Here is a 14,829-nt window from a genome sequence, read left to right as displayed (position 1 = left end):
AGCAGGTTGAGGCTGCGATGGCCGGGAGCGGCCACTGCACTCCAGTCTGGGCGACAGAGTGAGACTCCAACTCAAAAAAAAAAAAACAGTCCCTAATCCAAGGTTGCTGAATTAAAGCCACCTTCCTGTGTCTAACACATAGCAAGTCATCGTATTTCCTCTCCTGTTAATCTCTGAAGTCTCCTGTATCACTCTCCCTAATCTAGGAACTAAAAATCTCGTATCCCTTACCTCTTCTTCTAACAGCCTAAGTTGACCATTTCTCTGGGTTTCTTTTCTCCAGCCCTCAATACTGGGTTTGTTTTTTTTTTTGGGGGGGGGGGGGTTGCCACTTTTTTTTTTTTTCCTGTTAGAGTCTCACTCTGTTGCCCAGGCTAGAGTGCAGTGGTACGCTCACAGCCACTGCAGCATCGACCTACTAGGCACAGACAATCCTTCCACCTCAGCCTTCCAAGTAGCTGGAGCTACAGGCACGCACCACCACAGTTGGCTAATTTTTTTAATTTATTGTAGAGATGAGGTCTCGCCAAGTTGCCCAGACAGGTCTTCAACCAGCGGGCTCAAACAATCCTCTCACCTCAGCCTCCCAAAGTGCTAGGATTATAGGTGTGAGCCACCGTACCTTTTTTTTTTTTTTTTTTTGAGTCCATCTCACTCTGTTACCCAGGTTGGAGTGCAGTAAGTGGCACGCTAACATCCACCACATCCTCAATCTGCTGGGCTCAGGCCATCCTTCCGCCTCAGCCTTCCAAGTAGCTGGAACTACAGGAGCGTGCCACCATAATTTTTTGATTTATTGTAGAGACGAGGTCTCAAGTTACCCAGGCTGGTCTCAAACCCTTGGGATCAGGCAGTTCTTTTGCCTCCACCTCACAAAGCTCTGGTATCATAGGCATGAGCCCCTGCACCCGGCTAAAGTGCCTTGTATTCTGTCTTTTCTTAATTGACTGACCAATCCTTGTTTCTAACCCAACACATCACTAAAGCAGAGGTTAATTCTGGGTCCGGGATTTCAAGTGATTGTGACTTTGTGTGATGATAGACTTTATTTTCCCCTCTAACTTGTGCCACATCATGTGGTTTAAGTGAGGATAAGAACTGTGTCAGCCGGGCTCGGTGGCTCCCTGTAATCCCATGCCTTGGGAGGCTGAGGTGAGTGGATTGCCTGAGCTCACGTGTTCGAGACCCACCCGGGCAACTTGGCGAGACCTCATCTCTACAATAAATCAAAAATTAGCCGGGCATGGTAGTGCGCGCCTGTAGTTTCGGCTTGGAAGGCCGAGGCGGAAGGATCACCAGAGCCCAGCAGGTCGAGGCTGCGGTGGCCGGGAGTGGCCACTGCACTCAAAAGAAAAAAAAAACCAAAAAACTGCCTCAATGTCCTGCCAAGCCCAGAACAGACTGGGATTCCTTCCCACCCAGAGCACACCCAGATTCCAGAGCTCCAAGTTAGATTACATCCTGGCATGGAGGAAGAGTATACACTGCCTTAGATGTTGTTGCACAAGATTTCATGCTTCCAATTTATAATGTAGTGTAGAAAGCAAGCCGGGCACGGTGGCTCACGCTTATAATCCCAGTACTTTGGGAGATGGAGGTGAGAGAACTGCCTGGACCCCTTCAGGGGTTTGAGACCAGCTTGAGCAACATGGCCTCTATAATAAATTAGCCGGGCACGGAGGTGAATGCCTGTGGTTCCAACTACTTGGAAAGTTGATGCAGGATTGCCTGAGTCCAGCAGGTTGAAGCTTCGGTAGCTGTGAGTGTGCCATGCCGCTGCACTCAAGCCTGGGTGAGAGACTCCGACTCAAAAAAAAAAAAGCAACACACTTTCCCCCCCAAATTCACCTATGCTCCCAACATGTACACCCAGTAATCTTAACTGAACTATTATAGAGCAAGTGCATTTAGCAAGACATCCATTTTTTCATAAGTTACTAAAAACAGTGCCGGAGCCACTGGGCCTCTGTAGCAGATGCCCTGGTGCCTCATCGGTAGGCTGGATTGGCATCCTCTCCTTTCAGGGAAGCAGCTCACTCCTCATTGGCAGATCCAGGACCCCAAAGTTCATCTGTCACGCTGAGCAGCAGCATCCACAGCTTGAGGCTGCCCTTTCTCCATGACCAGGTCCGTCAAACCCCACGCTGGTCCAGTAGGACCCACAGGACTATTGCTGCTTTTAACAATTTCCCCCACTACCAGTGGAATAACACAATTCAGCCTGCAGCAAAGAGAAGCAGGGAAATGCTACATGTGGACTGATGCTTGCACATGCCTGCCTGTTTCTCTCAACTTTCATTTCTCTTCCATGTCACAGAAGAGCCAACACAACTCTTAACTTTAAACAAGGTTTTATTACACAAAGGTTGTCACATAATTGGTACTTCTCCACTTTGTACAGTTATTCTTACTCTCCACGGAAAGGCTGCTTCTGAACTTCTCATCTGGTGGTGGCAAGCACTAAAATCCTGATTTGACAGAATAGCAGTAAAAATGCCTCAGTGATTTAAGTTGAAAGCAGTACATTGGTACACGGCTCTTGCACCCAGTATCAGGAATGTACAAATGTCTTTTTGTAAAAATACAAAATAAATTATCTGTAGGCACAGATAATGACAGCAACAAGCCATTCTATGTTGTCAACTGAAACCAGTAGACGATGGTTACAGTGATCTCAGTCAGTCAGCCTTTTCTTCCATCACTTCTTCAGCCGACGTCTCTGAAGCTATGGGGAGGGCACTGCCTTGAGCTTCTGTCAGTTCATCAGTGATGGCAAAGCACTATATTCTAGGAGTTAGAACATGCCACCACCCATCCCACCTCCCATCCCACCCATTGCGCCCATTCCAGGGTCCTTCTCTTCTTTAGGAATTTCTGTGACCACAACTTCTGCCGTAGTTAACAGAGAGGCCACCCCAGCAGCATCCAATAAAGCTGTTCTTACAACCTAGGACAAAATTTAACGAAATGTTATTTTCTATTAGTAAAATATGAAGACTTATTGAAAATGTCCTGCCTTACAATTATTGAAAGAATTTTTAGATGATGTTTAACTATATACCTTTGTTGGGTCAATGATTCCTTTTTCCACCATATTCACAAAATCTCCAATCATAGCATCATAACCAATTTCTGAGGAACTCTGCATAATTTTCTCAACTATCAAAGAGCCTTCAACACCTGCATTCTTGGCAATGGTCATTGCAGGAATTTTGAGTGTTCTTTTAACAATTTCTATACCTACAAAAAAAGAACCCCAAATTTCAGCAAATCTTAGTACTTTCATTTGTAAATATTACAATACAGTTATACTTTGTGAGTGTAGAAATATGAAAAACCCAATCATACCACAGCTCAAATCAATTCCCCTAAAAGAGAGGAAATACATTATGACCTCTCTCTGACACCAGTATTTATCCTACTTTTGTTGTTCAGGAGTTGGGACTTATGGTTCCATTTGGGGGGTATCAACACTATTACTCTAAGAGAAAGACTAAAATCAGGCCATTCATCTGATAGGTAACTTCTTACCAATTTTTTGATCTTCGTTAGCTGGAGCTAATGAGTCCAAGGCTGGAATGCACCGAAGCAGGGCACAGCCCCCGCCCAGAACAATGCCTTCTTCCACAGCTGCTCGGGTAGCATTAAGGGCATCTGTAACCCTGTCTTTCTTCTCGTTCACTTCAACATCACTTGTCCCACCAACCTAGAGAATTAAAAGAATTCTAGTTAACATGACCTCTCTCATGCAAGACGCTAACTGCCAGGTCATTTAAAAATCATTTCATTTACTTGAAAACCAATCCTGTAAAAAAGGTTGTTCATCCCAACAAAAAGATGAACATCTGATGTGATAGGTAGCATGTGATTTAAGTGACTGTATGACTGCAGAGCTGAAAGAACAAGTAGTGTCCCCAAAAGGCAGACTCCAGACTGATGTTTTCCACAGCAAATTTCCTCAGTACAAGTTCAGCACTGGTTAAGAAAGAGTTGTTTCAGTAAATAAATTTTATATGACAAATATTTCCACACTGAAGTTAATTCCTCAAAGTTCCATGGTACTACTAACTAGGGAATACTACAGAAGCAAACTCATTCCTGGGCTGAAAACCCAAGCATTTCATTCCTAACCATGAATCTTACCTTTAGCACAGCTACTCCATCTGAGAGTTTTGCCAGACGTTCATTCAGTTTTTCCTTCTCATATTCACTAGTTGTGACATCCAACTGCTCAATGATTTCTTGAATACGTTTTTCAATTTGAGCCTTGTCACCTTTTCCTTTCAAGAGCATAGCATCATCTTTGGTTACAATGACCTCTCCAACTTTTCCTAAGTCATGAGGCTGAATATCTTCAAGATTTAAGGTCAGCCCCTCTTCACCAAACACCTACAGACACATGGTAAAAGTGAACCAGTTATAGACACCATGCAGGTGTTCTGACAAAAGAAACATCTTGAATTGCTGTTATTTCTTTGAAATTAGGTTTTAAAACTATTTAGTTCTGAACAAGACTTGAATGTGGTTTTTCATTGCATTTCCCACTTCTCTTTTTTTTTGAGTTGGAGTTTCACTGTGTTGCCCAGGCTGGAGTGCAGCGGCACACTCACAGCCACCGCAGCCTTGGCCCACTGGGCAGGTGATCCTGCTGCCTCAACCTTCCAAATAGCTGGAACTGTAGGCTTGCGCCTCAGCCTTCCAAGTAGCTGGAACTACAGGCACGTGTTACCATGCCCAGCTAATTTTTTATTAATTTACTGTGGAGACAAGGTTTTGCCAAGTTGCCCAGATCTTGAACCCCTGCCTCCCAAAGTGCTGGGCTAACAGGCATGAGCCACCACACCTGGCCAGCATTTCCCACCTCTTTCTTAATCCTCACAACGCTGGTCATTGAGTATTAGCCTTGTTTTGAGATGTTTGAGAAAGGAAACACCCAAGGTCACACTTACTAGAAAAATCAGGACTAGGCTGGGTTTAGTGGCTCAGCCTGTAATCCCAGCACTTTGGGAGGCCAAGGCGAGTGGACTGCCTGAGCCTGAGGGTTCGAGAGCCACCCGGACAACTTGGCGGGTAGCTCTCGAACTTGTCTCTACAGTAAATCAAAAAAATTAGCCAGGCATGGTAGCGCGTGCCTGTAGTTCGGGCTACTTGGAAGGCTGAGGCGGAAGGATCACCGGAGCCCAGCATGTCAAGGCTGTGGTGGCCGGCAGCGTGCCACTGCACTCCAGTTTGGGCAACAGAGACTCTAACTCAAAAAAAAAAAGAAAAGAAAAGTCAGGACTAGATCACATGCCTTGATTTTTTTTTTTTTAGTTGAAGTCTCACTCTGTTGCCCAGGCTGGAGTGCAGTGGGACACACTCCCGGCCACTGCAGCCTCGACCTGCTGAGCTCAGGTGAACCTTACGCTTCAGCCTTCCAAGTAGCCAGAACTCCAGGCATGCGCCACCACGTCCAGCTGATGTTTTGATTTATTGTAGAGACAAAGTCTCACCAAGTTGCCCGGCTGGTCTCAAACCCATGGACTTAGGCAATCCTCTCACCTCAGCCTCCCAAAGTGCTAGGATTCTAGGCATGAACCACCACGCCTAACCGGCCTTGACTTTTAAGTCCTGTATCACTTCTAGCATACTCTTCTGTCTTTAAAAGTGGACAAAAGAGACCTTAATGCAATCACCATCTTCCAAATATCACAAAGAAATAGCAGCAGTACCTAACTGAAAAATGTGAAGTCTAACCACAAAATTTTAAACCTGGAAGTATAAAAGTATAGACAGTCAGTAAACCAATATCACAACATGTTTTACTTACTGCACCACCAGTAGCAATAGCCATATCTTTAAGCTGGTTTTTCCTATTATCACCAAAACCTGGAGCTTTGACTGCTACAACCTGAAGACCAACTTTTAGCCTGTTAAAAACAGTTGACAATAAGATTTAAACGGAATAAAAACGTCTATTTGTTTAGATCCCCTCAAGTTCTGATACTAAACTACTTAGGACTCCCACCCTTGTTCCTTCCTAACAACTTTTTATTTTTTTTATTTTAGTAGGAACCTCACTCTATTGTCCAGGTTGGAATGCAGTGGCATGCTCACAGCCACTGCAGCCTCCACTTGCTGGGCTAAGGTGATCCTCCTGCCTCAGCCTTCCAAGTACCTGAAACCACGGGCATGTGCCATCATGCCTGGCTAATTTTTTTGATTTATTGTAGAGATGAGGTCTTGCCAAGTTGCCTAGGCTGGTCTTGAACCCCTGGATTCAGTCAATCCTCTTGCCTCTGCCTTCCAAAGTGCTGGGATTACAGGCGTGAGCCACCACACCCAGTTCTTCCTAACAAATTTTAATCAAATTAAAACAGGAAAGACCTGATCCAGGGATTTTTAAAAATTAATCTATACTCGTCCATATCTGATTACCTTCTCAATAAACTACTGAACTTACATTCCAGTTAAGCAGCTAAACCAAGGAGCAAAAATCCTATCACAACAAAGAATGCAGTGGTAACTATTATGAATGGCAGAAAAACAATAATTACTAAATATCATTATCTAAGGGTCATCCAATAAACATCTACCCCATAAATTAGATTAAGCTGTTATTAAAGCTGAGTTTGAACAAGCAATGTCTGAATTCAGTTCCTTTATCTTTTACAATGTCAATAGTTGTGTTACGCTTGCCTGAAATTTTATCAGGTAAATAAATACTTGGAAGATACAATCAAATGTCCACTTGAGAACATATTGTGAAAAAGAAGGAATATTTGAACTTCAAAACAGAGCTGGTCTATTTTATTAAGGAGCCAAATAAAAATCAGAGGTATAAGCTATGACAACATGCCAAGAAAACAGAAAATCCAACTTTACAGCTCCCAGTAAAGGAGCCTAATGACAACCCTATAGCCTATTGTTTTCTGAGGTGTAGTCTGTTTTTGGCTTCAGATCTTCCAAGGCTTTTCTTAACCTCCACAGCCCAAACGCAAATCTATGCTAAGAAAAAATACTCCAAGGTAAGCAAGCTCACTTAGAGCCTCTGGGTCAGTTCAAGGTGTGTCATGAACAAAACACCTGCTATTTAATTTGCACATTTCCACTACTACAAAAGTTGAAAATCTTGCTTCAGGTACATCTAAATTCTAAGAATACACACATGAATAATTACCTGTCTTAATGTTTAAACTAATTATATTATGTGACTATAGATTAAAACAGATTTAAGTAAAATGAATAGACCTCACTTCACTTTAGGTTGCAAGCTTATTTCTCTGTTCCAGAATTTAACAAACATTTAACAATAGATTATATAAAATCTTTGATCATAGAATTCACAGACTGAGGTTTTTGGAATGACAGTTGTTTACTTTCCTGTTCCATGAATAATTATATTCTGAAAAACTTTTACCATAAAAATCTTTTAAAAAACAAAATTCAGTCATTTTATCTCAAAATTGTAAACAAAACACCTAGAAAGGTACCCACATGCTGAGTTAGGCTATCTTATAAGAAAGTTGCACAAAATAGTAAGGACACTGGGGTCCCATTAAAAAAGCCTGAACCAGGAAGATGCAGAGCACACCTGAATTAGACAACCCTAGATATACATACAAATGGACCAGACATGGAGGTACACAATGGAGACCGCAAACAGCAATACAAGTAATTTGGTCTCTCTCCTAGACATATACGGCATCAAATATCACACTGCCCATTACCTATTCAAAACGAGTGTACTGAGAGCTTCTCCATCAACATCTTCAGCAATTATGACCAAGGGCTTACGGTGAGCATTGGCAATTTCAAGAGCAGGTACAATAGACTGGACACTAGAAATTTTCTTTTCACTCAATAGAACATAAGCATCCTGGAATTCACATTTCTGACCTGCAGAAACAATGAAGATTTCAAACCAAACTTTAATACTCCCAAAATGACAGCTATCCTATCTATCATCTCACTCTATTGCCCAGGCTAGAGTGTGGTGGCACGCTCACAGCTACTCCAGTTTCAACCTGCTGGGCTCAGGCTATCCTTCTACTTCTGCCTTCCAAGTGGCTAGAACTATAGGTGTGCACCACCAGGCCCAGCTAATTTTTAAATTTATTGTAGAGACGAGGCCTTGCCAAGTTGCCCATGCTGCTCTTCAACCCATAGGCTCAGGCAATCCTCTTGCCTCAGCCTTCCAGACATGAGCCACTGTGCCAGGCGTTACAATTTATTTAAATGAAAAGATAAACCAAGGTTTTAAAATTCTTTATTTTTGAGTTGGAGTCTCATTCTGCCACCCAGGCTGGAGTGCAGTGGCACACTCATGGCCACTGCAACCTGAAGCTGCTGGGCTCAGGCGATCCTTCCGCCTCAGCCTTCCAAGTAGATGGAACCACAGGTGCGTGTCACCACGTCCAGCTAATTTTTTGATTTACTGTAGAGATGAGGTCTTGCCAAGTTGCCCAGACTGGTCTCAAACCTGTGGGCTCAGGCAATCCTCTCACCTCAGCCTCCCAAAATGCTGGGATTATAGGCGTAAGCCACCATGCCCCTCAGCAAAGTGTATTTTAAAAATTTTAGTATTGATTTGTTCTTACCTTTTGATGTATTAATAAAGTATGGAGAAATATAACCTCGATCAAACTTCATGCCTTCAATAATTTCTAATTCATCATTTAGCGTTTTTCCATCCTATGAAAAGTTAAATAATTAGGTGTACAGATTTCATGGAAGAAACACAAAACTTGGAATTATAGGCCAGATGAATAAAAGCAGACCCCACTGGCCATAAGGGATATTGGCTGTAATACGCAAATGTTCAGGGCATCAAAATTCAGCAAAAATCTGAAGAATACATATTTGAATAATTCTTGTGGCAAGACAACCATGTCATTTAAGTTAAGATGGATTCACTCCAAGAAACAAAGTCTATTAATTCAAATAAAACACAGTCAGCACTTTAATTATAATACATATGGATTTATTTAGCTTTTCTATTTGGAAAAGTTTTGAAAAAGTTTTATTTTGCTTTTTTTTTTTTTTTTTTTTAAAGAGATAGTGTCTTGCTGTCTCTCAGGCTGCAGAGCAGTGGTACAACTATAGCTTACTACAGCCTCAAACTTCTGGGCTTAACTAATTCTCCTTCCCCAAATTCCTGACTACAGGAATCCGCCACCACACCCAGCTAGTTTTTAACTTTTTTGTAGAGATGAGGTCTTACTATGTTGCCCAAGCCAGTCTCAAACTTCTGGTCTCATGATCCTCCCACTTCAGCCACCCAGAGCTAGGATTACAGGTTTAAGCCACTACACCCAGCTGGCAAACTCAGTTTTGACCTCATTCAAGTCATCATTAAAAACACACTTACCTTTACTGTGATGACACCCTTTCTTCCGACCTTTTTCATAGCATCAGAAATGATGCTGCCAATTTCTTTATCTCCATTTGCAGAAATTGTAGCAACCTGAAATAATCAAATTACTGTTAAAATTTAGATGGTAAGGCTAGAGTGCTCAATCAATTCCCTTACCTTTTCCCAGTAACTTCTAAATGGACACTTCCATACAGGGGAGAGAATAAGAATTTCTGATATAATGGTTCTAATTAAATATTAGTTCTTTACTCAACTCTTTTTCAAATCATTTTGTGGCTACATTATTTTGAAGAATATGATGTTTACAATGATTTTAAAATCAAAAACAGTTTAAAATGCTGATCCTCTGTATTTTTTCCCTGGCAAATCTGACAATATTACAAACTGACAAAAATTATGGATCTTTGACAATGGCTAAGAACATTTCCACACTCATACATCTGTTTTACAGTGATTTACAACTAAAATGACAACCAATTTAGATTTCAAATTATGCTCATTTCTTTTGAAATGTTTTAGCAGTAAGAAAAAAATGCTTCCAGGCCAGGATCGATGGTTCAGCCTATAATCCCAGCACTTTGGGAGGCCAAAGTGAAAGGATTGCCTGAGCCCGCGGGTTTGAGACCCACACGGACAACTTGACAAGATCTCATCTCTACAATAAATCAAAAATTAGCAGGGCGGTGTAGCGTGTGTCTATAGTTCTGGCTACTTGGAAGGCTAAGGAGGAAAGATTGCTGGAGCCCAGCAAGTCAAGGCTGGGGTGGCCAGGAGCGTGCCACTGCACTCCAGTCTGGGCAACCGATCGAGACTTCAACTCAAAAAAAAAAAAAAAAAAAAAAAAAAAAAAAGGCTTCCAATACTGGTGATTTGATATATTGTTATTCTGATGTGTGATCATGGATAAAAATTGCATGTGCTATTAAACTTCAAAAAAAAATTTTTTTTATTATAATCTACTATGAAAAGTCCTTACCTGAGCAATTTCTTCCGGGGTTGTCACAGGTTTGGACTGCTTCTTAAGTTCCACAATGACAGCATCAACAGCTAACATTACACCTAGATTAAGAATTAAATTGTGTCTTGACAATGCTTATTCTCCCATGGCTTCCAAGTCATGCAGAAAAGATTCACCATAAACACTTTAACGCCACACCAATGTCATTCCTAATCCAATCATGCTGCCTATTTCCAACAGGATTATCCAACAATTCTCATCTCCATTAAATGATGCAAAAGAGAACCAAAATAGACAGCACTCTCTTGCTTTCAACAAGAAGTACTTCCTTCCAGCTTGCTCAACTGGGAGAAATGATAGCTCTTCTCTTATGTTTTTAGAAATGTTACTTCAGGACAGGTGCAGTGGCTCACGCCTATAATCTGGCACTTTGGAGGCCGAGGTGAGAGGACCACCTGAGCCCACGGATTTAAGATCAGCGCAAGCAACTTGGCGAGATTCATCTCTACAATAAGTCAAAAAACTAGCTGAATGTGGTGGCACGTGCCTGCAGTTCCAGCTACTTGGAAGGTTGAGGCAGAAGGATCACCTGAACCCAGCTGGTTGATGATGCTGGGGTGGCCATTAGTGTGCCACTGCATTCCAGCCTGGGCAACAGAGTGAGATTCCAACCCCCCACCCCAAAAGTGTAATTAAACCTCTGCAGTTGGAGACATCTCACAAATAACCTATTAGCAATTTGACTGCACTTTCTGTGTTAGTTGCCCAGGCTGGTCTCAGACCCCTGGGCTCACACAGTCCTCTCACCTCAGCCTCCCAAAGTGCTAGGATTACAGATGTGAGCCACTTGGCCTTTGATTGCACTTTTTAATTCAACAGTGAAAATCAAATCACTTCAGATTAAATAGTAAAGCATTGGAGTTATTTTATTGTAATGATAGCTGGCCTATAATGAAATCTCGGACATTGAGGAACTTATTCATGACAAAAAAACCAAAACTTAAATTTTTCTAACATGTGGTAATGTATGAAAGAGTCACCAACATGCACTGCAGGTTCATTGATACATGTTATACAACAGTAATTTATTTGACATCTTCTACCTGGTGTTCTTCTATTCAAACAATACAGTCTCGTTTTCTTTCTGCCACATTAATAATATATAAGTTTGTTGTCCAACCTGTTGTTCAAAGACGACGTGAAGGGATACACTCATGATTCCTGAAAACCACTTTTCAAGTGATCAATCATATCTTGGTATATATTTTCTCTTTTGCTTTTTTGAGCAACTTGAATAGAACACTTCAAGGAAACATACATTTTTGAAACACGCTCTTGCCTAACTTTGTCCTATATAATCACCAGCACTCTGAGTGCAGAGGGTTAATACTTGTTAGTGATTTTCAGTAAAGCTGCTTTTAATGCAATGTATTCACTTGGACCTTACATACTGATGGCCTACGCCACCAATTCTGACAAAATAGTCAAAAAATAAGCACTAATAAATCTCTATTTGCCAAAGGAAAACCCTGTTTAAGATTTCTTTAGGCAAGATAAGGAATAAAGAACTGACTTTCTGAAGTAACAGCTTCCCTAGGTTTAAAGAGTCACTGCAAAAAAAAAAAAAAAAAAAAAAAAAAAGAATCACTGCCTTATCACAGAACAGTGTGATGATAAGTTATCCTACCTCTCCTGATTTCTACTGGATTAGCGCCTTTGCTGATCTTCTCAAAGCCTTCCTTGGCAATAGAGCGTGCCAGCACAGTAGCAGTGGTGGTGCCATCCCCCGCCTCTTCATTTGTGTTATTGGCAACATCCTGAACAAGTTTAGCTCCAATGTTTTTATATTTATCCTTTAAGTCAATTGACTTTGCAACAGTCACACCATCTTTTGTTACTTTGGGACTTCCCCAACTCTGTTCAATAATCACTGTTCTTCCCTATAATACAGAGGAATAAAAAGTAACAGGATCACACACAGTAACGATCATTTAGATTTTAAAAAACTGAGCAGTCTTAATAATAAGACAACTACTTGAAAGTCTCAACAAGTTGTGTCATTTTTATCACTCCTGCAGCATGAATCTCAAGGGCACATTCAACATTCTCAGTTTGCAGATAAAATATCTCTCTTTTCTACCAAGAGCATAATTTTGAATTAGATATTATGGGGGATGAAAATCCTAGGGACTAAATTTTGTTCTCTTATAAAATACACAGGAACACAAGAAAAACAATGAAATCGCAGAACATTCTTCACATCACATTTTGGTTGCTGCCTATTATCTTTGAAAGTAATGTGATTTGCTTTAAAATTCACTTAACTAGCCAGGTACAGTGGTTCACCCTGTAATCTCAGCACTTGCAGAGGGCAAGAGGATTGTCTGAGCCCAGAGGTTTGTGACCAGCCGGGCAACTTGGTGAGACTTCATCTTTATAATAAATCAAAAAATTAGCTGGCTGTGATGGCACACGCCTGTAGTTCCAGCAGATCGCTGTAGCAGCGGCTGTGAGTGTGCCACTGCACTCCAGCCTGGGTGACAGAGTGAGGCTCCAAATCAAATAAACAAAGTAAAACTCATTTATCTAAACTATTAACCAGCAAGGCATGCAGTGCAGGCTGCCAGGTTCACTCAACATAAAGCCAGAAACATGGCACAAATAGTACTGGCAGTTTTTGGATTTGAACCAAACTGCTACCGTCTATTCCTGAGGTATACAAACACCATGTATTATGCAGTTATTGGATCATCGATATTTGACCTGGCTTCAATCTTAAATGAAGCAAAATTTGACTGTGTACCATTTTCAAAATCCTCCTCAAAATACTACCCCTTACTATTAAATGAAACTTATAATTTTAAATATGCTTTAAAATAGGAGAACAGCCGGGCTTGGTGGCTCAGCCTGTAATTCTGCGCCTTTGGGAGGCTGAGGTGAGTAGATTGCCTGAGCCCGTGGGTTTGAGACCCGCCTGGGCAGCAAGACCTCATCTCTGCAATAAATAAAAAAAAAAAAATCAGCCAGGCATGGTACCACATGCCTGTAATTCCGGCTACTTGGAAGGCTGAGGCGGAAGGATCACCGAAGCCCAGCAGGTTGAGGCTGCGGTGGCCAGGAGTGGCACTGCACTCCAGTCTGGGTGACAGAGGGAGACTCCAACTCAAAAAATAAAATAAAATAAAATAAAATAGGAGAACAGCAGAAAAACAATGCAACCTGGGGGGGTGAGGGGGGTGCTATTGTGTAACGGGTACAGTTACAATTTTTCAAGATGAGAAAGCCCGGAGATGGATGGTGGCAATGGTTGCACAACAATGTAAGTGTAATTCACATCCCCCCAAACTGTACACTTACAAGTGGCAAATTTCATGTCGTGTATATTTTACTACAGTGAACACATAAAAACCTGAGCACGTACAAGCACACGAGGTATTATGGGAGATAAGTTATACATTTGCCTCTATACTTGTCACTAACTATTGGGAAAGAAACCAAAACTTAACTCAAAACAGGCAAGCAAGATTACTTCTACCTTGGGCTATGAGTTACCACCCGATTACATCACACATAGTACCAAATAGTTTCGAAAATCCGAATGAAGCAATGTTAACTTTAAAACCATTGTGTACAAGCAAAAACAAAAGGGAAAACAATGAGTTCTCTAAAAATGGATGCAAAAGTTCTGTTCAATAGTTCAGGACGATTACTTGCATGAATAAAACAATTTTGTTGTAACTGCAATAAAACAAAAACACCGATACCTTTGGCCCCATTGTAACTGCTACAGCGTCGGCTAAAAGGTCTACACCTTGCAGCATTAAGGCTCGGGCATCTGCACCAAATTTTACATCTTTGGCATAGGCCCGAGTGAGATGGGGAGCCAGGGCTCGGGACACCGGTCTCATCTGGCGAAGGACTGCGGGTAATCGGAGCATTTCTGGGAGGAACAAGCAGACAGTCAGTACCAGCCCTCCACGCGGTGCGCTGCACACCTGCCCACCTGTGCATCAGAACACGCGGCGTCAGACAGCGGCACGGCAGGCCCTGCTGGCCACCACACAGCCTGGCCGCGCGGCGGACCCGCGCCAGACCCAGCACGTGCACCCGCTTCCCCACGGCCGCCGCCCCAGCCGCCAAAAGCCAGTTAATTTTTCACCGCTGACATGGCCTCTGCAGACCCGCTCCCGACGCGCCCGAGAACCCGATTCAGCGCGAGCCGCAAGTCACAAACCCGGGCGCCCTGGAAGGCAAAGTATCCCCGGCGAGGCGGAAGGGCGTTCGGTAGCGACCCCATGTATCCGCCCGGGGCTACTGTATCACGGCGGCCCACGTGTCCCAGGACGCCCCCAGCAAGGTCAAGGGTGGAGGCGCCGTGTCCCCGCAGTCCGCAGAGCGGCTGCCTGCGGCCCCGCAGCCCCTGGTGTCCGGGACCCGGCCGGACGCGGGATGCATTGGCGGCCTCAGGGCTTCAGCCCCCGAGACCTCCGGGCCAGCCTCCGAGCTGCACGTGCCG

General features: G+C 42.7%; 1 protein-coding gene across 2 annotated transcripts in view; it reads right to left on the bottom strand.

Moving 5' to 3' along the window:
• Positions 1-2,334: 2,334 nt before the first annotated feature.
• Positions 2,335-14,829, bottom strand: part of HSPD1 (heat shock protein family D (Hsp60) member 1) — a 22,221-nt gene continuing 9,726 nt past the window's right edge. Inside the window, exons 2-13 of one of the 2 annotated variants that reach the window (XM_021715011.1) lie at positions 14,799-14,810; positions 14,078-14,253; positions 12,001-12,253; positions 10,332-10,414; positions 9,350-9,445; positions 8,580-8,673; positions 7,710-7,878; positions 5,810-5,909; positions 4,144-4,389; positions 3,532-3,706; positions 3,062-3,240; positions 2,335-2,947 (exon numbers count right to left, since the gene is read on the bottom strand). In XM_021715011.1, the coding sequence (XP_021570686.1) occupies positions 2,795-2,947; positions 3,062-3,240; positions 3,532-3,706; positions 4,144-4,389; positions 5,810-5,909; positions 7,710-7,878; positions 8,580-8,673; positions 9,350-9,445; positions 10,332-10,414; positions 12,001-12,253; positions 14,078-14,251 (1,722 nt within the window). In that variant the 5' untranslated portion in view covers positions 14,252-14,253; positions 14,799-14,810 and the 3' untranslated portion in view covers positions 2,335-2,794. Of the gene's footprint in view, positions 2,948-3,061; positions 3,241-3,531; positions 3,707-4,143; positions 4,390-5,809; positions 5,910-7,709; positions 7,879-8,579; positions 8,674-9,349; positions 9,446-10,331; positions 10,415-12,000; positions 12,254-14,077; positions 14,269-14,798; positions 14,811-14,829 lie in introns of those variants that run through there. The other variant, XM_021715012.1, reaches the window with a different exon arrangement.

This window comes from Carlito syrichta, unplaced genomic scaffold (assembly GCF_000164805.1).
Source record: "Carlito syrichta isolate Samal-C Ts95f unplaced genomic scaffold, Tarsius_syrichta-2.0.1 Scaffold306547, whole genome shotgun sequence".
NCBI lineage: Eukaryota > Metazoa > Chordata > Mammalia > Primates > Tarsiidae > Carlito > Carlito syrichta.
The sequence above is the reverse complement of the archived record's forward strand: the minus strand, read 5'-3'. Positions and strand labels throughout refer to the sequence as shown.